This window comes from Canis lupus, chromosome 2, assembly GCF_011100685.1.
Source record: "Canis lupus familiaris isolate Mischka breed German Shepherd chromosome 2, alternate assembly UU_Cfam_GSD_1.0, whole genome shotgun sequence".
Taxonomy (NCBI): Eukaryota; Metazoa; Chordata; class Mammalia; order Carnivora; family Canidae; genus Canis; species Canis lupus.
This window is the reverse complement of record NC_049223.1, coordinates 73,358,808-73,385,046: the sequence shown is the minus strand read 5'-3', so window position 1 is coordinate 73,385,046 and position 26,239 is coordinate 73,358,808. Positions and strand designations below refer to the sequence as shown.

Below are 26,239 nucleotides of genomic sequence, written 5' to 3'. Positions count from 1 at the left end.
CTGCCCCAGTGGGAGTATCCAAAGAGCTGCAAGGGGTCTGAGACCTCCTTGGGGAGTTCTTGTCCCCTCAGGACAATCAGGACATGCAGAGAATGAGAAAGAATCAGATCTTGGTCTTGGGCTAGAGCTAAGTGACCTTGAAAACTCAAGGCAGCCTGGTCCCCTTCTGAAGGAAACTGCACTATACCCAACACTGCCAAGGGATCAGTCTGGGGCAAACAATGGTAGCCTCAGCCATGCTGGCTGGGTCAGAAAGGGACATCTGGTCAAGAGAGCCCGGGCCTAGGTTGGGCAGTGGCCTACAATGCGTTGTTAGGTAAAGGTGGGCTGGGAGAATAAAGTTGTCTCTCTTGGGAATTTTGGGAAATCCAAGAGAATATGGCTACAAGCAGTGGGAATCAGAGATGATAGGATGCCACAAGGTAGAGAGACCAATCCATGAGTGGTTTGAGCCAACTGAAGCGATAGGGAACCAGTAACTATGAATAAGCAGATGCTAGCACCAAGAGAAAAACTAGAGTAGAGAAGAAGAAAAATACAGACCAGAGGCAAGAGATACAGAGATGTCATGAGAGTAAGAGACACAGAGATGGAGCCCATGAGAGAGGAGAGAGGGAGAGAGGTAGAGAGAGAGAGATCAGTCCTGTAAGTTATCTTGGTTCCTGTAACTTCACTTCCCACATGGCGGATATACTTTCAAAAACAAACTCTCCTTTTTATCTCAAGGTAAATGAGTGAATCTCTAGTCTTTGTAACGGAAAAAAAGCCTAATTAGAATATCATTCTTAAAACAGAGAGGCAGACGGGCTAACCCTCATAGCAGCACACTCCATGCTGCTTGATAGTGTGGCAGGGAAGAAGGAAGAAGAGATCTGCTCTGGGTAGAAGGCTAGACCAAAGACCTCTACAGACCTTGCCATTTAGCTGGTCTGTGACGTATGACGCTAGCCATAAGCTTTCCACGCTTTATTTTGTTTAAAGCACTTCTACAAATTTAGCCCATTTATCATCATAACCTGCTCTGCGGTACAGATGAGATGAGTGGCAAGGAGTTAGGATGAAGGTAATGGAGGAGGGAGAGAGGTGAAAGTTCCATTTATACTAAAGAAACCAAGGATCCCTGGGTGGCGCAGTGGTTTAGCGCCTGCCTTTGGCCCAGGGCACGGTCCTGGAGACCCAGGATCGAATCCCACATCGGGCTCCCGGTGCATGGAGCCTGCTTCTCCCTCTGCCTGTGTCTCTGCCTCTCTCTCTCTCTGTGTGTGTGACTATCATAAATAAATAAAAATTAAAAAAAATAAAAATAAAAAATAAAGAAACCAAGACTCGTAAGTTAAATGAATCAGCTAAGGTCATTTGGGTAGTAAGAGACAGAGTCAGCGTCTCCAAACTTTCATCTAAGTGTTCTTTCTACAACTCTATGCAATTCTCTCCTTTACTCAGGCTTTCCTTTTGCCATAAATCTTCCTGATCTGGGACATGGTAGTAGTATAGGCCACTAACGGAAATCTAAGGGACCCCCAAGTGGTAGTATAGGCCACTAGTAGGAAAATCTAAGGGACCCCCAAGGCTGCCCACAAACTCCAGTCCTCTCCTTACCAAGGTGCTTTTGCAGGAAGGCCAGCATGGCCCTCACCATAATCTCTTGACCTTCATAGGGGTCCAAGCTCCCACGGGTTTGAGTGGAGAAGAATTTACCAATCCAGTTACCAGCCACAAAAGCAAAATCAGTTTGACTCCGATGAACAGAACCACTAGAGGAAAAGAGAAACGAATGACTGATCGGGGTCTGGAGGCCAGGGCACACAAATATTTGCTAAGCACCTACCATGTACAAGGGGCTTTGCATGCATTAGCTCACCGAATTTTCATCACAATGCAGGTGTGCCTAGCTTCAAAGCTACCTCAACCCCTAGAGCACAACGTCTGACAGTGCAGAGAAAGGCTGAGTTAGCTGGAGGGGGGCGGACACAGGGCGAGAAGGAGGGACCTGTCACACCTGCCATTCCTCTGTGTTATCAACTACTGCACCATGGCTTTTTCCTGGTGACTTCTGAACATTCACAAAACATCCTCTCCTTCTTCTTCTTCAGAACTGTACCACAAAGTAAACAGGAAAAGGAATCACCTGCCTGTACCTAAGTAATCAGAAAAGTAAGGGCAAACACTTATAAAAGATGGGTTTCTGGATTAGAATTTAAGTTCTTTGATATCAAATACATTTAATTCAAAAGTGCAATTCTCACTAGGTTCATTTTGGACTATTACAACTAAATTTACTACTTAATTCAATGAGGGAAGAAATCTAAATGCTAACATTTGGTTGGTATCCTGCAGATAAACAGACTTTAAAAAAAATGTATTGTTTAAGGCACATGAAAAAGTGTAAAGAATAATGTAATGGATACTTGAGTATCCAGTGCTCAGGTTAAGAAGTTATACTATATGTTGGTAAATTGAATTCAAATAAAATATTATAAGAAAAAAAAAGGTAATACATTGCTAATAGTTAAATCACCCTTGGGTACTCCTTCCCAGCTGTTCTCACCTCCCTTCCCTCCAGAGGTCAGCATTACCCTCAATCTGAGTGGCCTGGGGAAACTGTCAAGCAGTCCTCTGCTGCCAAGAGATCAAAAGGTCAGGGGAGGGCTGGCACTAAGGAAGTGAGCCTAGCCAAGATGAGCAAGGGAAGAAGTACTGACTACTGAGAAGACACTCCTAGCATTCCAGGGCTTTGGATTTAACATTTCAACTACCAGAGGTGATTCCAAAAGTCCATGACATATAGTTACTTGTTTTGATGAAATAGGACCTGGGATCCTTAACACATGTGTTGCTCGGCTCTGCCAGGCTCGAGTGTAGGGCAGAAGAAAGTCACAGACTTGTCAGTGAGCCTTCAGCCCTACGCCTGAACTCTCTGCACTTCCAAATTACAGTACTTATCTGAAGATCACTCAAAATTTTCTTTCTGTGATAAACAACTCCCATCTGTTAGTGCTAGGAATGGAAGTGAAGAGAATATGGTTTATCTTGGGCAGAATATCGATGGTTTAAGGAAGATAATCTGAATTGAGGTATTCAAGGTCTCCAAAAGTCTATCTTGTGAATGTCAAGAGTCTATTATAGGGCAGCCCAGGTGGCTCAGCAGTTTAGTGCCGCCTTCGGTCCAGGTGTGATCCTGGAGTCCCGGGATCGAGTCCCACGTCGGGCTCCCCGCAGGGAACCTGCTTCTCCCTCTGCCTGTGTCTCTGCCTGTGTGTGTGTGTGTGTGTGTGTGTGTGTGTGTGTGTGTGTCATGAATAAATAAATAAAATCTTAAAAAAAAAAAAGAGTCTATTATAGTTACACTCTTCAAAAGGTTCAATAAAATTCCCAAATGAGGTTATGGATCTCTTGAGTCCATCCAGACCCATACTTTCTCTCTCCAATTTACAATCTCCACAATACCCTTTTCCCAGAAAGCAACAGGTAAATTCTGTCATCAGGTCATAGCAGAGAAGGACAGATATGAAATCCTAAAGGAATTAAGACTTTGCACCTCAGGAAGAATTTAAGTATTGAACTAATGGGTAGAACTTATAGATAATTTAGAAGAAATTAAGAGAGCCACTGCTGAGTAGCAAATGGAGAGGACACTGGGGGTGATGATCCTGGGGCTTACTCACAGGACAGTTATGATTCTGGACTGTTCATGTTGAGCACATATCTTCTTCATCAAGTTGACACTCTCCACTGTTTGGAATTTCTCAGCATTGATAAAGAACACAGGGCCTCTGGCTTTGGGGTAAAAGTCATGTTCCAGGGGAAACATCCAAGCATCCAGAGCCACAGCACACCTGTGACAGAACCAGACAATTGGAACTGCCATACAGAAATCCAGGCAAAAATAGTTAGGCCAGTGGGGGAAGTGCCAGGGCTCTTCCCTTCTGTGGGACAAAGGCTCAGAAAGCCAAGAAGGGATTACCAGAGCCCAGGCCCTTCAGTTAGGATCTTGGATAGAGATCACTTTTATCTGTCACCAAAGATCATTCTAGATTTTAATTAATTAACTAATTAATTATTATTATTTTAAATGTAGGCTCCACATCCAACATGGGGCTTGAACTCACAACTCTGATATCAAGAGTCGGATGCTCTACTGACAGAGCAAGCCACGTACTCCAGATCCTTTTAGATCTCAAACTCACTGACAGCAAGGATCAGACCTTCTCCTGGGTCTACTCTCAGGCAGCTGACTTAGGTTGCTCAGAAGGCATTTTATTCATTCAACATTCATTGAGTACCTACTATGTGCTTAGCCCTGTGCTGTGGATACAGGGATAAGTGACACGGTTCTTGATGTTAAGGAGCTTCCAGTTTAGAAGGGGAGACAGAACAGAAAAGGGAACAAAACAGAGCTTAGTGCCCTGACTACATAAGGAGCTATGTGAGACCATAGCATGTGTGGACGGGAGGTCACAGATCAAACACATGGCCAGTGTGTCAAGCAGTAATCTGTCTCCTGGGGCAAAACTAAGGCCCCAAGATTAGCACCTCTCCCCCACCCAGGGTTCCTCCATTCTTCACCTCAATAAAAGACAAGCATCTCCTTACCAAAAGGAAAAACCTGACTCCTCTCTTTCCTTCACCTTATAAGTCACCAAGTCCTGAAAATTCTAAAACCTATCATGACTCAATTCCTCTCTCTCCATCCTAATGCAAATCCATCACCTCTGCCCTTGACTGAGATAGCCTTCCTCTAAGTAGCCTCCTGTTTTTCAGTCTTGCCCTGCTACAAGCCACTCTTCATACAGTAGCCAGAGGGATCTTTTATTTGTTTTATTAATTTCTTTCTTTTTTTTTTTTTTTTAGTAGGCTCCCTGTCCAGTGTGGAGCCCAATGCAGGGCCTGAACTCATGACCCTGAGGATCAAGACTTGGGCTGAGATCAAGTCAGGCACTTAACCCACTGAGCTACCCAAGTGCCCCTTTGAGGGATCTTTTAAATTGTAAATAAGACTTTTCTTGAGGCACCTGCCTGGTTCAGTCAGAGGAGCATGTGACTCTTGATCTCAGGGTCATGAGTTTGAGTTCCATGCTGGGCATAGCGATTAGATAAATGAATAAATAAAAACTTTAAAAAAAGGATTTTCTTCTGCTTAAAATCCTTTGGTGGTTTCCCATCATACTGGAATAAAATCGAACTCTCTTACTCTGGCCAAAAGGCCATGTGATCTAGCCCATGTTATCTCTCTGACCATATCTTGAACCACTTCCCACTCACTCACTGTGCCTCTCCCACACTGAAAAAGCAAGTTTCTTTCTACCTCAGGGCTTTTGCATTAGCTGTTCCCTCGGCCCAGAATTATCTTTCCCTAGACCTTCATATGGTTAGCTTCTTTATAAGCCTTGGCTTATGTCATTTTCTTAAAGAAACCTCCAATTACTCCAGTATATCAGCCTAGTTTATTTTCTTCCCTGCACCTGAGTGCTGGGGATTTGGCTGCTAGTTGTTCACTAGCCTGTCTCCTCCCAAAATAACGTAACTCAATGAAATCAGAGACCTTGTTTTCTTGTTCACCATGGAATCCCTAGCTCCCAAACCAGTGCCTGCCACATAACACTTGTGTGACAAATATTTGCTAGATGAATGAATGGTGTGCAGAGCTCACATAAGCATCGTTGGGACACTCACCGAAATTGGGTCTCCTTGGCCAAAGCCAATAGAGCTGTAGCCCCGCCAAATGAATGTCCCATCACAGCCACGCAGCTCATGTTGATGTTGCCCTGAGGAAAGCAGAGAACTGAACCAAATCAGAAATGCATGACTGCTCTTTCAGGAATTCAGAGGCAAGAGGCAAAGAGTGAGGCAATGATGCAGAAGCACAATACAGCGGGTGAGCTCCTGCCTGCATAGTAAGAACCTCTTGCTCCCCAGGCTGAACAACTTTCTGCAGTCAGGAATTCTGAAAACTATGTTTTTCATCTCTGTTTTTGTAATCATACCACCTGTAATACCTGGACCAGGGGAGACATCAAATATCTATGAATAAATGAATAGGTCTAAATGATGTGATTCCATACAGAGCCATCCATGTCAGAGCACACTGGGAACAAGAACTGTCTCCTATCTCTAGATCCCTGTCTTACAGTTGCTCCAACAGGGTGACAGAGACACCAAGTTAAAGACAGAATGGGAAGCTCATGCTGCCTGTCCACTTTCCACTGAAGCAAGGCCGCTCATGCAAAAACAAACTCTGGTTCTACTTCCTCTGGGTATCTGTTCTGACTTTGATCCAGCAGAGTGAGTCTGCTTGTTCCTCCATGCTTTGTAAGTAGCTATTTCTAGTTGTCCCCAGAAGCCTTCAGGGCACGGTTATATAAGAAGCCACTGCAGCCACCTGCTGAGGGGCTCTAGGGAAATCTCTCTGGCCTTTGTGGCCCAGCGTCTGCCCTGAACCTGTGCTCTCCCCAATTTCTATCCTAAGACTCTGTATCTAAATTCTCCCCATTTGCTTAGTATCTTCAGACCAACAACTTGGTTGATGGCCGCTTCAGCTTTTTTTAATAGGCCAATATATTTATATACCTTGAAAATTGGGAGTATATAGTGAAGTCACCCACGTACCACATTCCCTTTCCACACAGCTGCCCAACACCTACCCCCAAATGGGTTTCTTCAGTGTCTTTGCAGAGCGTACTTATGCACAGACAGGTAAATGTGAATCTACACGTCCACTTTTTACACAAAACTTACCTTTGTGAATAATAATATTAGTTTACATAAAGACCTTCCTTATCCTTCTTTACAGTTGCATCTGGTTTCCCCATGGCGTAGACAGCTGGCTAATCAAATCTGTCTCTCTTCTTTCTGGACATACAGCTAGACTCTTTCTCAGCAGTTGGATGTGCCCTTGGAACTGAGTTCTAGCCAACAGAATGAGTGTGAAAGCAAGATCTCCACTTCCAGGGCCTGGCCCATAAAGAGTGTTTCGTATAAACCTCCACACCTTTCCCCACTCCTGGCTTAATGCACACAGTGGAGTTGGGTTTCACAAGTAGAAGAGGGTAGAACTATAAGCTGGAAGGAGCCTGGATCCCTGAGTCACTCCTTGCAGAGGAGCATCCATTTTCAACTTTATGTGGGAGAGAAGTAAATTTCTACTGTGTTAAACTACTGAGATTTGGAACTTATGAGTTACAGCAATTAGCATTATCAAAACGATTAGGTCCATTGTTTCATAATCTATTAAACCACTTCCCTTACTGAAGAACACTTAGGATACTACCAATCTTTTGCTGTGAAAGACAACAGAGGAATGAATAACCTTATACATATATCATGTTGCACGTGTACAGGTATCTATAGAATAAATTCCCAGAACTGCACATTGCTGGGTCAAAGAATATGCACATTTATACTGTTGATAGCTATTGCCAAACTGCCCTGCATGGGGTAATCTGGACTCTCATGGGCAACACAGCAGAATATCTACTTTCCCATAGCTTTGCCAACAGGAGTGAATAACCAATTTTCCGATCTTAATCTGAGAGGTGAAAATGTTCTTAGAGCTGTTTTTATCCTATATTTCTCCAAAATAAAATAATCCAACTAAACTCCTGCCTGCCCAATGCCTGCCTCAGGATCCCAGGCATGCAGCCCTGCACTTCAGTGCCTGGGTCCCTGCTTGTCTGCTGGGAGCTGGTGGCACACAGCAAATAGCTGTTAAAGTGCTTTAGATGTCTGCCTTCCCAACTGGCCATCCAGGCAGGTACTTTGCCCTGGACGGCCTCAACTCGACCGGAGCCTTTAAAAGGCATTTTCTAACAAGGCTTTGGGGCATACGGCATAGGCTTTGGGAACAAAAAGTCCCAGTTTGAAGTCTGACTACCACTTACTTAGCTATGTGACCTTGGGTAGATACTTAGCCTCTTTGATCCTTCGTTTCTTTCTATGTAGAAAGCTAATAGTGCTTGCTGTATAAGTTTGTATGAGGTACTCTTATCATGGTACACAGAGTAGTAATTGCTATTTTATATATATTTGTGTATATAAATGTACACACACACACACCATTCTCATTCATGCAATGGAATATGACATGGCTATTAAAAGTCATGCCATAGAAAAATATTAACCATTCAGACTATTATGCTAAGTGAAAAAAAAGAGCCACAAAACAGCTTGTATTAAAGTGATCACATTATTGTTTTTAAAAACATATACGTATGTGTTGAACACTTTAAAGGAACTGGAAGGACGAACATCAAAATGTAAAAAACTTTTTTCTTCACATTTTTGTGTGATTTCTTGGTTCTCTAAATAGAGCCTGAGCTACTTTTGAAATTAGGTGGAAAAGATCAGGGGGTTGGGAATGTCTCTTCATGGGTATCAAATCCCATAGCTGGGACAGTTTCTACCCTCCTGGGAGGAATTTTAGGATTTTCTCCAAGTTAGGAATTAGCCTGCTACAGACACAGGTTGTTTGTTGCCTAACACACCTTCCTTTGGGGAACAAACCATCTTTCCTTTCTCCATGTGGACCTTTTGGGATACCAGTTCCTGGTGCTCAGGCTCCCCTGACCCAGAAGTGTGTGTAGAACATAGGCAGGCCAATCAGAATACCCTGTCCCTCTGATACAGTGATGGGTCCAGAAGGGACATGTAACCCAAGCAGGGCCACAGCTTTCCCAGACTAGTGGAAGCCAACAGAGTCTCTTTTCCTTTTACATTTGGAGAGAGTGGAAATACAGACTTGGGCTGCCAGCAACCATCTTTCTTGCCTAATGGAGAGAATATGGTAAGAAGGGAGCCCACACACACAGAGTGGAACTGAGCCAGAAGAAGGAAGAGGGAGTGCCAGAGCTTTGATGACAATGTCTGAGATCCTGGATCTAGCTACATTGGCCTGAAGCCTTTGGTCTTCCTACTTATTTGAGGCAATAAATTGTCTTTTGGTTTAAGCTAATGAGTTAGGTTTCTATGATTTGTAACCAAAAAAGTCCTGATGAATCCAGGTCATCCCAATTGCTACCATACCTTCAAAGTCGTCAGATCCAACCCATCAGGCAAGATATTGAGAACAATCTGCCCAGCAGTGACCTCTTGCAGGATCCTCAACACCCGAGTACACTCGCTTACCCTCTGATACACCTGCAACAGAGACGATGGTGGTGGGAGCTAGAATGCGACACAACCATCCAACAAGAGTCTAACTCTCCAACAGAGCCAAGGAAGGATGCAGGGATAGTTTGCCCACCTCTATCTCAGCAAGCACTGTGGGCTCCACACATCTTGAGAAAGACTTAGCAACCTCCTAGCAGCTCACCTAACAATACACTGGAGTTGGCACTACTACTCAGACTCTACCCACGTTCCCACGGGGGAGTCAGGAGGACCCAATAAGACAACGTATATGAATGTACCTTGAACCACAAAAGGAATAAGAGTATTTTTTTATAAACCCAGTACTGGTTTCTACTTGCCTACTTGTAGTACACATCTATTGTTTTCATCTGCCTAGTACTTACCTGCCCCCACTTCGCTCATTATCCCTGACTTTTGAGGACTATGCCCTCCTCAAATCTATCAATGTCTTTCTGATGAGAATTTCTCATTTGGGTACTTCCTCACCTCCCTCTAGGATTTTTCACAGTGCAGCTTGAGGCAGGTGTGGCGACTAGGGGACCCCCAAACACCCCTATTCTTTCAGGTGGTGAGGTCAAACATGCAAACTCAGTTTGTCAAGAGCTGTGGTTCTGGGGCACCTGGGTAGCTCAGTCAGTTAAGCGTCTGCCTTTGGCTCAAGTCATGATGTCAGGGTCCTGGGAATCGAGCCTCACGTTGGGCTCCCTGCTCAGGAGGGAGTCTGCTTCTCCCTCTGCTGTTTTCCCCACTCACGTTCTCTTTCTCTCAAATAAATAATCTTAAAAAAAAAAAAAAAAGAGAGAGAGAGAGAGAGAGAGTGAGCTGTGGTCTAACCTCACAAGGTAAGCCAGTTTGCAGATAAGATCAACCAGCAGAGGAGACAGAGATGAGAGAGAGAGATGGTATTGGAGTCTGGCTCCAGTGGTCCTGCTCTTCTTCTAATCTGCCTGTATAAGCCAGTCAATCCTCTCTTTTGCCTAACAAGATTAAATTGAGTTTCTGTCATCTATAATAGTTTAGAGTCTTGATTAACACACCATTTCTCGGGATCCCTGGGTGGCGCAGCGGTTTGGCGCCTGCCTTTGGCCCAGGGCGCGATCCTGGAGACCCGGGATCGAATCCCACGTCGGGCTCCCGGTGCATGGAGCCTGCTTCTCCCTCTGCCTATGTCTCTGCCTCTCTCTCTCTCTCTCTGTGACTATCATAAATAAATAAAATTAAAAAACAAACAAACAAACAAAAAAAACACCATTTCTCTGGCGTGGCAAGCTCAGACCCTCTATAAGTGAGATTGTGGGACAGAAGGTTAGTTACAAGTCTTCTTAGTGACTGTAGTAAGGAAGAGAGGCTTATCAACTCTCCCTCCCCAACTGGCACAAGCCTACCTGGCAATTCCGGACATGGAATTCCTTCTCCCCTTCTTCAATTTGTCGGTGAGGGATCCATTCCTCCTCCAGCGACTCATTAGTGGCCTGGCTCTCCTCCGGGGCCTGCTTGCAGAAACAGGTGGTCGCAGCCGACCCATCCCTGAAATACACATGCCACCAGAGAAACTCAAAGACATTTTTCAGCTTATTTTTCCCCTTTACCAAATCCTCCATTTCCACCAAGACACTCTGGATCCCCTTTTGCCTAGCAGGCAGAAAGATATGGGGGGCATACAGAGGAGAGGAGAAAAAATGGATTTTGAAGACCAACTTGGGTTTGAACCCCAACTCAGCTGTGTCACTTCCAGCAAGAAACCTTTGAACTTTGGTTTCCTCACCCTTTTAAAAAAAAAAAAAGATTTTATTTATTTATTCTTGAGAGACACACAGAGAGAGAGGCAGAGACATAGGCAGAGAGAGAAGCAGGCTCCATGCAGGGAGCCTGATGTCGGACTCGATCTGGGGACTCCAGGACCACGCCCTGGGCTGAAGGCAGGCACTAAACCACTGAGCCATCCAGAGATCCCACTGATTTCCTCACCTTTAAAATGAGTACAACACCTGCCTTGCATGGTCGTTGTGAAAATTAGAAATAATATGTTGATAAGGAACTAGCCTATGTCCTAGGATATATCCCATATCCATTGCAGGCAGGCAATCCATGATAGTTTGTTAGGGCTGTCACCCTCTCACCTGTGTTCTGGTACAGCAACCACAAAGCCGTGGGAGGCCAGCTCCATGCAGAAGGCTGAATACAGCGTCCTAGAGATGAAGGAAGGAACAGAGAGAAGTGGTCTAAAGAATCGTGCTCCCCTGCAGCTCCCATTCCAATCATGCTCTGCTAGTGACCATCCTCAAAAGACTGGAGGAAGTTTCATTTGCAGCAGCCCTCCTCAAGGTGTCTTCTTTGGTCAGTACACCACTTGTCTCACAGGGCTCCAAGAAGCAAGTGTAAATCGATCCCTGGTGTTTTCAACCCCACATGAACTTTTGACTGATCTCCTCCACCCACCCCCAATACGATTTGGCTTCTTTCACAATTGCATTTCTATCGTCTATATATTATGGTACATCCTCCAAATTAGTTGGTCACATTTCTGAAGACAGGCACTCTGGCTATTTCTGTAATATGCAAATATGCACCTGTGATTTAGCATGTGAATTTTGTCTGTGCTCCAACTTCTCAGAAAAAAAGGAATATGGCAGACACTATTAACTGTCCAAACACTTTTTTCTCTCCTCCTTAGTAGCAGAATCTGATTTTCAGACGAAGATAGAGTTATGGCATCGATTATGACATTTCCCAGCCTCTCCTGCACCTCGGTTTATCAGTGAGATTAAGTCCTAGCCCAGCAATAGAAATATAATGCTGCTCCCATAAGTAATTAAAATTCTCTAGTAAATACATTTTTAAAGTTAAAAAAACAGGTGGAATCAACTTTAATAATATATTTTATTTAACTCAATAGAGCCAAAACATTATCATTTTGCCGGGCTGCCCAGCATCTGACTCTTGATCTCAGAATCATGAGTTTGAGACCGACATTGGGTATAGAGAATACTTTAAAAAAAGAATGTCTGAATGAATAAAATATTTTATTAAGTTTTTTTTTCCATATGAAGTTTTTGAAATCAGTGTGTATCCTTTACTTCAGCACATCTCAGACAGCCTGGGTGGCTCAGCAGTTTAGCACCACCTTCAGCCCAGGGCATGATCCTGGAGACCTGGGATTGAGTCCCACATTGGGCTCCCTGCAAGGAGCCTGCTTCTCCCTCTGCCTGTGTCTCTGTCTCTCTCTCTCTCTCTCTGTCTTTCATGAATAAATAAATAAATAATTTAAAAAAATACTTCAGCACATCTCAGTTTAGACCAGCTGTATTTGTAATGTTCAATAGCCACATGCGGCTAGAAGCTACTCTAATGAACAGAGCAGCTCTAGTCATTGGGACTAGAAGCAATTGTGTTGTGTAGACTTTCAGAAAAAATAAAAACAAAAACTTTCAGAAGAGTTCTCCTTTCCTACTGCCTGGGATGTAGATGTTATGGCAGGAGCTAGACCAGATACCCAAGGTCATTAGATAGCCTTAGAAAATGGAAGCCACATGTGGCAGAGCAAGGTGATAAAAGAAGTCTGGTTCTCTGGTAATTCTGTGGAAGTACCATATCATCTCTGTCTACCACCAGCTTTCTTTTAGCTGAGCAAGAAAGAAATCTTATGTTGCTTAGGCCACTATTGTTTGGGGTTTTCCTGTTAATACAACTTGCCTGGATCTTAACTGATTCAGGAAGGTCAGAAAGGACAGACATTAAATTTCTTTTCACCTTCTCTCACTTCCCCAAGGGAGGCAGTGAACTGGACACAAGAACCAGAGAGATCTCTGATCCCTTCCCCGTTCAAACTGTATAACCTTGGGCAAGTCTGCCTTTTAGAGCCCTTCTGGTCATCTGTAAAACAAGCATCCTTCACCACTGACCTCACAGGACTATGTGGAAACCAAAGGAACAATAGTACACTGCAGACAGGTAACATTTAAATGCACTTACTCCTCCCTGGAGTGGGAACTCGTAGGTCTACAAAGATTTCAGATTCTGAATTAACCACATATACAACAAGAGGAAACCATATCCCTTTCCCTCCCTGTCCTTTTTCTTGGAATTTCATTTTGGTTAATGAAGTGTATTTATAACTGGCTTACCCAGGTTAATTGAGGTGTGAAGTCTCCATACAGATTCTTAGACCAAAAAGACCACTCTCCCAAGTCATGTTCTCACCTGCTCTCTGTATAAAATAGCTGTGAGCTTAGGAGAGAATGTTTCTTACTTCTTTTTCCTGCTAGACTACAGTCCTTCTGAAGGCAGGAATTCTATCTTAGTCCCTACTGAATACACAACCCCAGCATAGGCCTCAGCATATGCCACGTATTAAATTTACTGAATAAGAGCAACATTGAAAACCATCTAGTTGTTTTGCTGGCCTTATCTTTGCATTTACTCTCCTGCCATGGAGTAGTTATGTGAGTTCACAGTCAGCCTCCCCTAGTGGATACAATTCCTTGATTTGTTTATCTCCACAGAACTCACCTTCTCATGCCACACAGCTGGCACAGAATAGGTGCCCAAAAGATATCTGCTAAATGAATGAGAACCTAGCAAAACATAGCCCTTAATAAATATTCTTTGGGAAACTACTACTTTCCAGGCATTGTCCTAGGCACTGGAAGAGACAGCAGACAGACAAGGGCTCTGCCTTCATGGAGCTGACAATCTAGTAGGAAAGACAAACCCTAAAGAATAATCACACATGTAATTAATTCATTACAATTATGGTAAGTACTGGAAAGTATAGGTTAGCCTATGAAAGCACATCACTGGAAAACTTGAACTAACATAATACAGAGGCCAGGATGGGTGTCCCTAAGAAAGTCATACCCAAAGTAAGACCTTGTGGGTAATTTGGAATTAGTTAGGCAAAGATGAAGGAGCGGAAAGCAGGGGAGGAAGAGAGGAGCAGAATGGCAAATATTCCAGGCAAATGGAATAGCCACAAAACACAGCACAGATAAAAACTGTGAGGCAGAAAATAACATAGTGCCTTCATGGAAGCAAAAGAAGGTCAGTTTGTTTAGAGAGCTGGAGTGGGGCAAGTAGTAAGAAACAAGGTGGGAAACTTTGAGAGCTGTATTAAGCTCAAAGGGCGATTACAAAGACTAAGCAGGGAAGTGACGTGCATTCATCCATTCAACAAATATTTACTAAGCATCTACTATCTGCCAGGCACTGTTCTAGGTGCTGAAATGACACGACCCTATTTGCTTTTAAAATAGATCTCCCATGGGCAGCCCAGGGAGCTCAGCGGTTTAGTGCTGCCTTCAGCCCAGGGCCTGATCCTGGAGACCTGAGATGGGGTCCTGGGTCGGGCTCCCTAGGTGGAGCCTGCTTCTCCCTCTGCCTGTGTCTCTGCCTCTCTCTCTCTCTCTCTCTCTCTCTCTGTGTGTCTCTCATGAATACATAAATAAAATCTTAAAAAAAAAAAAAAAGATTAAAACAGATCTCCCTGGGGGCACCTGGGTTGCTCAGTTGGTTGGGCTCAGGTCATGATTTCAGGGTCCTGGGATTGAGCCCCACATTGGGCTCTATACTCAGCAGGGAGTCTGAGATTCTCCCTCTCCCTCTGCCACCCCCCCCCCCATGCTCACTCATGCTCTCTCTCTCTCTCTTTCAAATAAATGGATAAATCTTTTAAAAAAAGCAAAACAAAAAGCAGATCTCCCTGACTGGACAATGGCTTGGAGGGTGGGGACACAAAAACAGACACCTTTAAGATGTGTAACACTCTAGGACCTAAACTAGACTTATGTGTTGATAATGAATGTATAGTCAGAATATTCACAAATTTAAACAGGAACATATAGACTAAAGTTATTAAATTCTAAGACACAGCAAGGTACAGAAATCAGGATTCACGAGAATTTGGAATGGATATGGCCTTACAAAAATCAGGCAGAGTTTCCCGAAGTCTGGTAAGAGAGATCATCCCATGTTCACCATCCCATGTTCCTGCACGTAGAGAAACCGAGAAAACTGTGTGTGTGTACGCTTACTCGGTACCTGTCTAACCGAATCCTCACAGACCATGCGATGGGAGCAGCATTCCCACCTGACAAACGATGAAATCCAGGCCTGAAGAGTTCTACAACCGTCCCGAACTCACACGGAGCACAGGGGTGGTGGCTGAGACTCACAGGTGAGGCTCTGAGCTGCAGGTGTGCAGAGAGTGAGCCCATCTTACTGCTTGGTCAGTGCCACGGCAGAGCTGTCCCTTCATGGATACCGAAGAAATAACTTTGACTATAAAGCTCAAACTCCTAATACTTCTCGTGTTGTTACACGAGCTAAGTGTTTATTTGTAAGTGTTTATGTTTAAATAGAATATAAACGTAAAATAAGTTATGTTTATTTATTTATAAATGCAGCAACATGAGAAGCAAAGGATGTGAAGCCCGATGAAAGACTCCACCAGGTGAAGGGGGCTTGGGGAAGGTGGACCCAGTGCTACGGAATGAAGCAGATGGCAGAAGAGACAGCTGGCAGATGGAAATGTCTGTGTCTCTGCCCTCTGAGAATAAGTTAAGACTCAGCAGCTGTCACCAGTTAAGGAATATGACAAGGTCTGAGGGATAGAAGCTCTTACCTGAAGGCTCCCATGCCATGGGAGAAGATGATCAAGGGGTATCCAGAGTCCTTTGCCTTAAACGGGCCGTTCCAGCTAACAGGCAGGCGACACGATCCTAGCAGAGACACGGGGTATAGAATCTCTGGCTGCCCAAAGTTGTAATCCCAAGGGCAGCCTGGCCTAGGCATGGGTGGGGACATATGCCCCACCTCAATGGAGAACTACCTTTTGCCCTTGAGCAGTCCAGGGCAATCACCTTTTCTTTCACCCTTTCTTCCCTAGAAAGCACAAATATAATAGAAAATGGGAAGATAAATGCAAAGAAGTACTGAACAACTATGGGGTAAACCCCTGAGATGCGAAGGAAGTTGGGTAGAGTTCCTAATTGGTGGGGCCGTTAGGGAAAGTTGATGATTCAATGTGACTTTACCCAGAGAGGAGAGCTAAAGAGAACTGTAAACGATAAAGTCAGGATTCAAATCCAGGACAATCTAATTCTGTAACCAAAACTCTTATGTATATAATCCCCTCCCAACTCTCCACACCACACTGACTAATGCACGCCCCACAACAAAAGGGCTGGACAATGCCAGCAGGACAGTACTGTGTCTACCTAGGGATCTCCTAGGAACATAACCAAGAAGCTAGGAAATGTGGGGGTGAGACCAGCACTTACCCATAGCCAAGCTGAACAGCAGCCCGCCCCAGCGCTTATTAAACCGCAGGTAATTGGCCAGGCCAGTGCAGTACTCATAGCGGGGAATCCACAGAGGCTGCTCGGTGGTCTCCTCTGACTCTTGGCAGGGGTAGAAGAGTCGAAAGAAGCTCCCCTGTAGGAAAGAAGAGAGCAACTGCTCAGAGCAAGAAGCCTAAGCTCTGCTGAATTTCCCAAAGGGCACACTCAGTGGGTATTTGGGGGGGCCAGCAAAGTAAGCCACCAAAGTGGGGCACTGAAGCTTCAATTCATATACCTGAATTTTGCATTCAGAAAATCCAGAAAGAAGCAATATTATTTTTAGCATACACGTAAGGCTTATGCTATTTCAAATAGCCGACTGCATTTTAAATTACGTTTGGAGAACACCAAAATATTTTCAGTCCTTGGATCAGAAAGATTTAAATCTGTCCCTGAGCCCAGGCCTGAAGGGGCCCAGGGAAGGAGATCAGCCCTCATGCTGGATGGGGTGACATCAGTGGGTCACCCAGGCCAGTCGTCTAGGCTGGCCCTTAGGAAGCAGCAGCACACTCATTTCACATGGGAGTAGGAGAGGGGTTAACAGGAAGTATGTGCTTCTCGAAGAGAGATGGGAGTCCAAGGGCCAGCAGAGAAGCACCTAGGAACTGGTGGAGGGAAGGTCCAGAACCAAAGCAGGAGGAAAAACAGATAAAGGCAGGAAAGGAGAAAGAGGAGCATGTCTTCCTACCCAGGTTGGGAAGTCAGAGGCCACCACCATGGTTCACTGCTCCTCCTCATACCTTCAGACTGAGATGAGACTGAAAACCTTTCCAGATAAGACATCTGCTCCCAAGACAGGACAGGGGATCTGAGACCTGCCTTTGGAGCTTGAGCCCCCCTTTCATCCTAGTGGCAAAAGAACGCATCTCTGGCTACCAAGATGTTTCTAACTGGAAATAGGAAGAAAAAGGTCAGGGAAGACAGACCTGGGGGCTCTATAACCAAATCCAGACCAGCTCTAACTCAGTTTCCCCCACTGAGAATCACACCATTAGATTGGCTACTGACAAGTCATGGTGCAGAAGCAGCAGCGGAGATGTGTGGGGACAGAGCTGGAGACACTTACCTCGAGACCCTGGCCCTCCATCACATCCCCGCAGCCTACATGGTGGGGTCCTGTGACAGGTGGGAAGCTCATGGACTGGTTCACCCCCATTTCATCACCAGTTGAAACAAACAACCTGGACAGTGCTGAACTTGATGGCTGAAGGTGGAACACAGAAGAGCCTCTTGCTGGTTTCCTCTTAGCTTCCTGTTGCTTCTATGTGTTATCTGTTATCATGTCCACTTCTATCTGCTATCATGTCCACTGTTATCCCATCTCCCTGCTGGGGACTCACCCAGTCTTCGTCATCTACTTTGCTACACCGACTTTGCCAAGGCTTAAGGGCTGCTTTTTTGGTGTTGAGAGCAGGGTGAAGAGATGGTTGGGAAAAGGAGAGAGCTTCCAATGTTCCCCCAAACCCACTGCCAAGGGGGCGCATGGGTGGCGCAGTCAGTTGAGCATCCAACTCTTGGTTTCAGCTCAGGTCACGGTCTCAGGGTTGTGAGATGGAGGCCTGCAGCAGGCTCCAAGTTCAGCAGGGAGTCTGCTTGAGATTCTCTCCCTCTCCCTCTGCCCCTCCCCTCACTCACACTTTCATGGTTTCTCTTAAATAAATAAATCTTTAAAAAAAAAAAAAAACTGCCAAGTGTTTATACTCAGCACAACCTCTGCAGACAACATAACCTGGATCATGTCCTCATGGGACCAGGAATAATAATGTCTAAGATTCACTGTGTCAGCACTGAACTAAGCTCTTTCTATACAGTACATTATTCATTCTCTCCACAACTCTCTGTGGAAGGTCCTATGGACACCCTGTTTACAGATGAGGAAAGTAAGGCACAGAATGGTTGAATAACTTTCCCAAGTTATCCTGCTTCTGGGCAGCAATGCCAGGTCTGTCTAATCCAGACCCAAGCTCTTAACCCCTACTGATCCTGCTCATGGGGAGACACAGTTATATGTCTACAAAAACACGGACCTAAACTACTGACTATAAAAGCGGAACTTAGGCTAGGCGTGAGATATGAGGAAGATTTAGAGATGGGGAGAGGAAGGAAAGCATTTCTACACAGGACACATGAAAAAGAAAGGGCAGAGACAGAGAAGACTATGATATGGCAGTAGATCAAACAGGAGCCTTCAACGTGGCAGGTGTGCGTGTTCCTGACTAGCAGACATTTCTTTAACTAGGCTGCTCCCTAAATTGGGGCCAATGCCATTGCTCTCTATCCCTCTTTAATCTCATCCCCAGCAGCATCGTCATCATGACATTATGGAGGGCCAGGAATTACACCAAGTGCTTTAATACATTATTAATTGAAAAAATGAGATGAGGAAACTGATGACTGATGCTTGACCAACTTAGGTAATTGCCCCCAAGAACATAAAGTTAACAGAGCCAGAATTTGATCACAGGCAATATGGCTGTAACAGAGGAGAATATGGGCAAACTTGTCGATATCCATTCTATTTTGCCCTCCTATGCAGTACCCTTGTGACTTGGGTTGGGCTGACCTGTAGACTTCTTAGACTTGAGCCTTAATTGACCTGAGCCAATCACCCTTTGGTATGCCCTGGTCAGTATCTGGATGAAGAGTGGCTGCATAACACAGTTGGTCCATTCAGAGTAAAGCCCAGGGCTTTGATGGTTGAGGATGGAAATGTTCTTTCTTGTTTTGAACTAGAGTGATGACAGATACGAAGCCTTGAAATGTTGCAGTCACTTTGCTACCTTGAGGATGAAGCTACCCAAGGAGGATGGCAGAGAGAATCAGAGAAATAGAGTCATTTTTGTGAAGACATTAAGAATCTCTAGATTGGGGGCACCTGGGTGGCTCAGTCGGTTAAACATCTGCCTTCAGCTCAGGTCATGATCCTGGAGTCTTGGGACTTCCAGCTCAGCAGGGAGTCTGCATTTCCCTCCACCCCTCACCCAACTTGTGCTCTCTCTCCCTCTCTCATATTAAAAAAAAAAACAAAAACAAAAACAAAAACAAAAAAACAAAAAAAAACTTAAAAAGGAATCTCTAGATTAGACTATACCTGAAAAACCTGACCCACTCCTGGACTTTCTAGTTACACGAGTCAGTAAATCCCCTTTTTGTTAAAATCAATTGACTTGGGCTGCCTGGGTGGTTCAGCGGTTTAATGCTGCCTTCAGCCCACGGTGTGATCCTGGAGACCCGGGATCGAGTCCTGCCTGTGTCAGGCTCCGTGCATGGGGCCTGCTTCTCCCTCTGCCTGTGTTTGTGCCTCTTTCTCTCTCTGTGTCTCTCATGAATAAATAAATAAAATCTTTAAAAAAAATTTGACTTTAGATTTCCATTGCCTGAACCAAAAGCATCTAAACCAATAATACAGTGAGTCCCAGACCCATATTTTTAGCCATTATGCTATTCTGCTTTAAGACACTCTGGGATGAAAAAAAAAAGACACTCTGGGATGGATCAGAAAGTTCAAGCCCAAGTGTGTTTGGGAAAGAAAAGGCCTTAGAGACCATTTCTATCAATCCTCACCACAATCATTTCCCACCCTCCCCACTACATACATGTACTGATGAACAAACCAAGGCCTTCAGAAGTTAAGTGAGCTGCACAACGTCACAAGCAGAACAATTATTACACAAAGATCTCCTGGATGCCAACTTCCAACTGTCTGGTCCAGTGGCAAACCTCAAATAACCAATAATCCTAACATCATTCTATTTAACTTAAGAACATAACAAATGATTTTCTTTCTATTACTCTGTAGTGGTAGAATGCAATTCTTTTAAAAAAGGAACTAACTGATGCAGTCCATGGACTGGTTAGCCAGAGAGAAGTTGAGTACGTGCTGCTCAGTCTCACACCCTGACCTTTTCCCCTTGTCTCTGAGGGCACACACACAGAGAAGACCTACGGCAAGGGCACGTGATACATGTCACCCACATGACAATGAAGCAGCTCCAAGTTCTAACGGCCAAAAATGAGGGACAGTTAAGGTGATCAGATGTAGGAGTTGTGAGAAGCACACTTCTGTAGCTTGGCAGTGGAGGGCAAGGAAGATGACAAAAGTTGACTTTCAAGTAGAAGAAAGTGCATAAGCTAAGACACAGAGGTAAGAAAGCACACGTGATAAGAAAAAGGTATCACGGGTTTGGAGGGTAGCAGTCTCTCGAGTGCTAGGCCAAGGAGCTGGAATCTACTCTGGAAATGAGTGATATTAAGTCTAAAAGAGTCAAGTTTGAGCTCAGTTCCTTTGCCACCTAGTTTAACTTTGGGCAGATCCTCTGATCTCACTAAGTAAGCCTGATTCCTCATCGGTACAACGGGAAACTATCCATCCTCATAGGGTTGCTGGGAAGATAAAATAAAACAATGCATTTAAAGCATTCATGTAGGGGCGCCTGGGTGGCTCAGCGGTTTGGTGCCTGTCTTTGGCCCGGAGCATGATCCTGGAGTCCCAGGATTGGGTCCCACATCGGGCTCCCTGCGTGGAGCCTGCTTCTCCCTCTGCCTGTGTCTCTGCCTCTCTCTCTGTGTCTCTCATGAATAAATAAATAAAATCTTTAAAAAAATAAATAAATAAAATAAAGCACTCGTGTGGTACCTGCCTCTTAGGGACTATCTAGGAAATATTGTTGATCGAGTGAAAAGTAGAAACAACAGGATTTGGCAAATGAGTAGATTTGAGGAGGCAAGGGAGATAGAAGAGCCAAAGATGAGTCAGGGTTCAGGACTGGGTGACCAGAATGACAGTAATTTATAGGAAGAGATTCACCCCATATAGAGAACAGTGCTTGGGACAGAAATCAGGATGAGTGAATGGAGTTAAAAACTGCTAAAGAGGGGATCCCTGGGTGGCGCAGCGGTTTAGCGCCTGCCTTTGGCCCAGGGCGCGATCCTGGAGTCCCGGGATCGAATCCCACATCGGGCTCCCGGTGCATGGAGCCTGCTTCTCCCTCTGCCTGTTTCTCTGCCTCTATCTCTCTCTCTCTGTGACTATCATAAAATAAAAAAAAAAATTTAAAAAAATTAAAAAAAAAAACTGCTAAAGAGAAGGGGAGTAGAACTCTCTAGCAGTCCTAGAAAGTTTCTGGGGGAATCATTAAGTTTGGAAACAAATACAAACTAAAGTTAATTGGCCAGAGTGAGGCATACACAAAAATGAGTCTACATTCCTTGGGCTTACATTAACTGATGTTCGAGGACAATGGGGAGATGGAAAAATCCAATTTTGCCTAAGAAATACCCAGCCAGAGTATCCAGAGTCCTTCCTCATAAATGCCATATAATTTTCCAAGGAAATCAGCCCAGGGGTCTCTACCTTCTTTTGCTTGCCTCATCCAAACAATTTATGGTGGTGCCTGTCTAGAAGCTTCTCCACCCATGTAAGCCTACCCCATTCATAAAGGCCCAGTGAAATCTCTGGTTCTCTGTGTTTTAACAAGTCCTTCCTGCCCCCCTCTCAACTCTAAGCATTGTCCACATCCCTCACCTGCTAGCCAATCATGGGCTGCCTTAAGATAGCTCTAGGATCAGTACCAATTCTGGGCAGTTTTAACTCAGTGACTTGCCTACAAGTGGCCCAGATAGAACCTAGTTCAGAGGTTCCTGAATCTTTCGTCACAAACACCTGGGAAAGTTTCAAAAATATAGATTTTAGGGTCCTCGTTCCCAAAGGTCAGTTTTTAAAAGCTCCCCATGTTTCTCGCAAGGTTTGAGAACTTCTGGTCCAGATGATACATAGGACTTTTTATCCAGGGATGCATGTATGCAAACATTTACGGAATGTATATAGTGTCCTAGCCCACCATTTTAGATTAATGAAATAATGACTATGATTTCACTTGGTTCAATCCCCATGGCCACCTAGAAGCATGTTCTAGGTCTCAATAATTAACTTATCCAATTAATCTGATTTAATTTTTACACAATTATACCTTATACCATTTCTTTGGATATACCACATACTATATAAAGGCTGTGTTTGGCATCCCTGGGTGGCGCAGCGGTTTAGCACCTGCCTTTGGCCCAGGGCGGGATCCTGGAGACCCAGGATCGAATCCCAAGTCGGGCTCCCGGTGCATGGAGCCTGCTTCTCTCTCTGCCTCTCTCTCTCTCTCTGTGTGACTATCATAAATAAATAAAAATTTAAAAAATAAATAAAGGCTGTGTTTTATACTTCTCTATAGGCCAAACCATCTATCTTCATGCTTTCCTTATGTACTAAGAACCCAGTAAAATGCTCCTTTACTTGGCTTTGATTTAAACCCTCTCAATTCTTTGTCTTTTTTTACCCCAAAATAAGTCTATTTGGTATAGTGTATAAAGAAAGGCTTTGGTGACAGTCTGAATTCCAATTCCTAATTGGTCGTGATCTTGAGCAAGCTCGTTAAATTCTAAGCCTCTGAGAATTTACCCATATGACAGAAATAATAGCACTCATGAAATTGTTGAGGATTAAATAAAATAATGTATATAAAATACCTGACATGGAGACGGCACTCTAACCAGAGATGGTAGCTCTAACTACAATAGTTATTATAGTATGACCTCTCTGAGCCTAAGTTCCTTATAAGTAAAATGAAGGTACTTCAAAGGTTAAATTTAAATAAGAAAATTGACAAAATAAAAAAAATGTTTTTAAAAAGTAAATAAGAAACGGGATATTGCCTAGGGCTTGGTACACTTTAAGTGCTCACAAAATGCTAAAAATTAATTAACAATGCTATGTCCTTCTTTCACCATACCTGGCCAAGGTCTCTTTCATTTTTTTTTTTTTTTTTTTCTGTATTAAACCCTTTGGCAAAATGGATTCTTTCCTCCCAGCCTTTTTGAGTCTAAAAGACTCCCATGAAAATCAGAGTGTACTTAAAAAGGCCCCATGAGAGCCCAAAAGCAATGGACAATGCCTACAACGCAGCTGTCCATCTCCTGCTGGGATCCTGTTTCCAGTGAGGAGAAACCAACCACCCTTTTGCCAGCTGTGTGGACTTTTCATCACTGGCTATTTGAGGACAGAGTCCAAGATAAGCCCTTCTCTGGGGCTTCCTTTCAGACAAAGCTCTCTGGAGGTTTAAAGCTCATTAGTCTGACCTTTGGTCTCTGGAGGAAGTGAGGAAATATCCTGCTCTTAGAGAACGGAGACACGAAGCCCTCAAGGGGCAGACTTGAGCAACAAGGGGGCAGAGACAGAAAAGGAGCCAAGAGAAGAGTGTTCCAGAGCATCAACAATTATAACAAAAATAACCTCTCTCGCTGGTGGAGGCTTCACAGTTTTGTTTTTTTTTTTTTAAAGCCCTTTCACACCTATTAGCTTATTGGCTCCACAAAAGAGCCTCCGCCTAAGACGGAGGTTTTGTAAACGAAGAGCGGGAGTCCCACGGACACTGCTTGGGCCGCCCGAGGTCACACAGCGAGCGAGCCGCAGAGGTGGACTAGACCCCGGGTCGGCTGAGTCCGGGCTCCGCCACCGAGCGGGAAGTAGGAATGGCGACCCTTCTTCCACTAGCATGAAAAAGCGGAAAGGGAGAGTAAGAGAGAAGCACACAGGAGGCGTGGAGCCTACAGCAGCCCGGGTTTCTGGGAGGTCACGGTGAGCGCTCCGCGTAGGGCGGTGGAGGCTGGGGCCTCAGACCTGGGCTCAGGCGGGGGCTCCAGGCGCGCCGGGAGCGAGGGCGCCAGGTGACAGTGGGAGCGTTAAGGGTGCAGGTAGATACCGGAGGTGTCTGAAGAGGAAACAGAAAAGGATGAAGGATTAATGCAGACTTTCTAGGATCGAGACGAGCAGCCCCCAAACCGGGCTGGAGGAGGACAAAGTCGGCTGATACCTCAGTTCAGAACAGAAGAGCTTCCTCCTCCCCCAACTTACCCGGTCAAGTTGACCCTTCAGGAGTATCCCAGACAGTCGACTCGACGGAAACCGGTGACTACTCCGGGGCTCGCGGCCCTCTGGTAGGTGTAGTTTCCAGAACTCATCATTGGCGCTTAGAAGCCTTCCCCTCCTCCTTGCCTGGAACTACAACTCCCGGCGTGCACCGCGCAAGATCGCGACCTTCAGACTACAATCCCCAGAGTGGCAGGCGGCCCCTCATTGTTGGGTGAAACAAGGCCCGGGCTGCGGCGCGATTCCTCCCCCTGGTGGTCGAGGCGTCGCCGCCACGACTACAAGCCTCGAGCGGAGGGTTACCGCGTATAGTTCCGGCTAGTAACCCTCCGCCTCGCCGCTCCCCAAATAGCTCCCGGGCGTGCCTCGGGATTGCCAGGGCTTCGTTTTAGTCTCAGGGAGGTGCTGGCGTGGGGGGCTGGGGAGAAGGTCGGAGTTTTTTTTTTGATTACCCCCATTCTGCGTTCTGTGAGAGTATGAAGCTGATCATTAAAATGAAGCGCACATGTTGTACCAGCCCGTTACCTGTTGACACTTGGCGCTTTTCCATTGTCCTCCTTCAGAAGCTCCCGGAGGAGAACAGGGGGGAGGAGGCTGAGCGATCGCTGGTCCTCCCCGCCCCCAGCCCAGCCCCTCCATCCGTCCGTCACCCCTTTGCTGCTCAAGTGCTGGTTCTTAGGGACACGGTGGTGAACCAGGTGCTGTCCCTCGCCTCAGATGACATCACAGTCTAGCGGAGGATTCCGACAAATGAAGAATTACAGCACAGCGCTAGGGGGTTCTCTAGGGGGTTGAGGGAATCCTGAAAGGGGGCACCTGCTCAGGCTTCGGGTAAACGGGACCCTGTCCTTGAGGCTTCTTAGACAGACACTAAGATTGGGAATTGAGGGAATGGGACTTAGGAGTGCAGGGAGTGTGAAGAGTGTCCTACACTCAGGCTGAAGCCCAAGAGTGTGAGGGATGGAGAGACACCCGAGGAGGTAGGTAGAGCCACACCCTCAAGAGTCTTGTAAACTAGAAGAAATTTGGATCATTCAAGTGACTTAAACACTTTCAGCAGCTCCCGACTACCTACTGAATGAGGTCCCAACTTAGCTTTGATGCAGGCAGGCAGGGTCCGAGGAGGAACCAGAGGGGGTCCTGCAGGACGAGGCAAGAGAAGAGGGTCTTTGGCTTCATGTGGGATGGGACTCAAACTCGAGCCAGCAGGAAGTGAAAGCGGTTTATTGAGGCTATAGAAACAGCAGATAGAGTCTCGGAGACTCGGAAAGGAAAGGAGCATGAGTCTGGTCTGTGCTTGGGGTCTGGGGGATTTATTGCCAATGGTGGTGTGATGCACATGTCCTCTCAGGCATCCAGGAACTGCTCAGAACAAGGATGGGGGCCAGATGTCCAATCATAAGTCACTCACTCCTTGGAGCCGGGGGTCTGGGCGTTGAGATGTCCAGCACCAGTGGTCTGGAATATGCACATGATGGCTCTGCCTGTTAGTTCCTTAGATAGTATATATTGTGCTGGAAGACTCCAAAGATATCACTCTTTGTCCCTTACAAGAAGGACGTACATAAAATAAGGCATGTGTAGGGCGGGGGTACAGATCCTAGCAAGAATAGAAGCCCAAAAAGGAGCAAAGGAAAAAAAAAAACAGCTTTTTAAAACTCTGATGGGTTCCCTTAGGTTTCCCTGTCTCAGCTTGGCATTGGAGGTCCTCCTCAACCTGGCCCCCCACCACTTCCCCGGAAGTGGTGCTCATGCTGTTCTCTGACAGGGATCACTTTTCTGCTCTGCCTTTGGCTACCTTCACCTCTTGGCCATTCTTGAGATGTGTCAGGTTTCTGTGGTTACCTCAACTCTTTCACTC

At 45.3% G+C, this 26,239-nt stretch overlaps 1 protein-coding gene across 13 annotated transcripts in view; it reads right to left on the bottom strand.

Moving 5' to 3' along the window:
- PAFAH2 (platelet activating factor acetylhydrolase 2) overlaps positions 1-25,086 on the bottom strand; it is a 31,896-nt gene extending 6,810 nt beyond the window's left edge. For 2 of the 13 annotated variants that reach the window (XR_005355955.1, XM_038531510.1), the window contains exons 1-10: positions 17,804-18,051; positions 17,530-17,667; positions 16,404-16,557; positions 15,746-15,842; positions 11,247-11,315; positions 10,512-10,653; positions 9,019-9,132; positions 5,674-5,765; positions 3,666-3,836; positions 1,600-1,754 (exon numbers count right to left, since the gene is read on the bottom strand). Coding sequence is in view for 12 of the 13 variants with exons in the window: in XM_038531510.1 (XP_038387438.1) it covers positions 1,600-1,754; positions 3,666-3,836; positions 5,674-5,765; positions 9,019-9,132; positions 10,512-10,653; positions 11,247-11,315; positions 15,746-15,842; positions 16,404-16,557; positions 17,530-17,667; positions 17,804-17,947 (1,276 nt within the window). In the remaining variant the exon portion in view is untranslated. Of the gene's footprint in view, positions 1-1,599; positions 1,755-3,665; positions 3,837-5,673; positions 5,766-9,018; positions 9,133-10,511; positions 10,654-11,246; positions 11,316-15,745; positions 15,843-16,403; positions 16,558-17,529; positions 17,668-17,803; positions 18,063-23,588; positions 23,762-24,042; positions 24,221-24,363; positions 24,874-24,903 lie in introns of those variants that run through there. The other 11 variants (XM_038531518.1, XM_038531517.1, XM_038531516.1 and 8 more) reach the window with 11 other exon arrangements.
- Between the last annotated feature and the right edge of the window lie 1,153 nt (positions 25,087-26,239).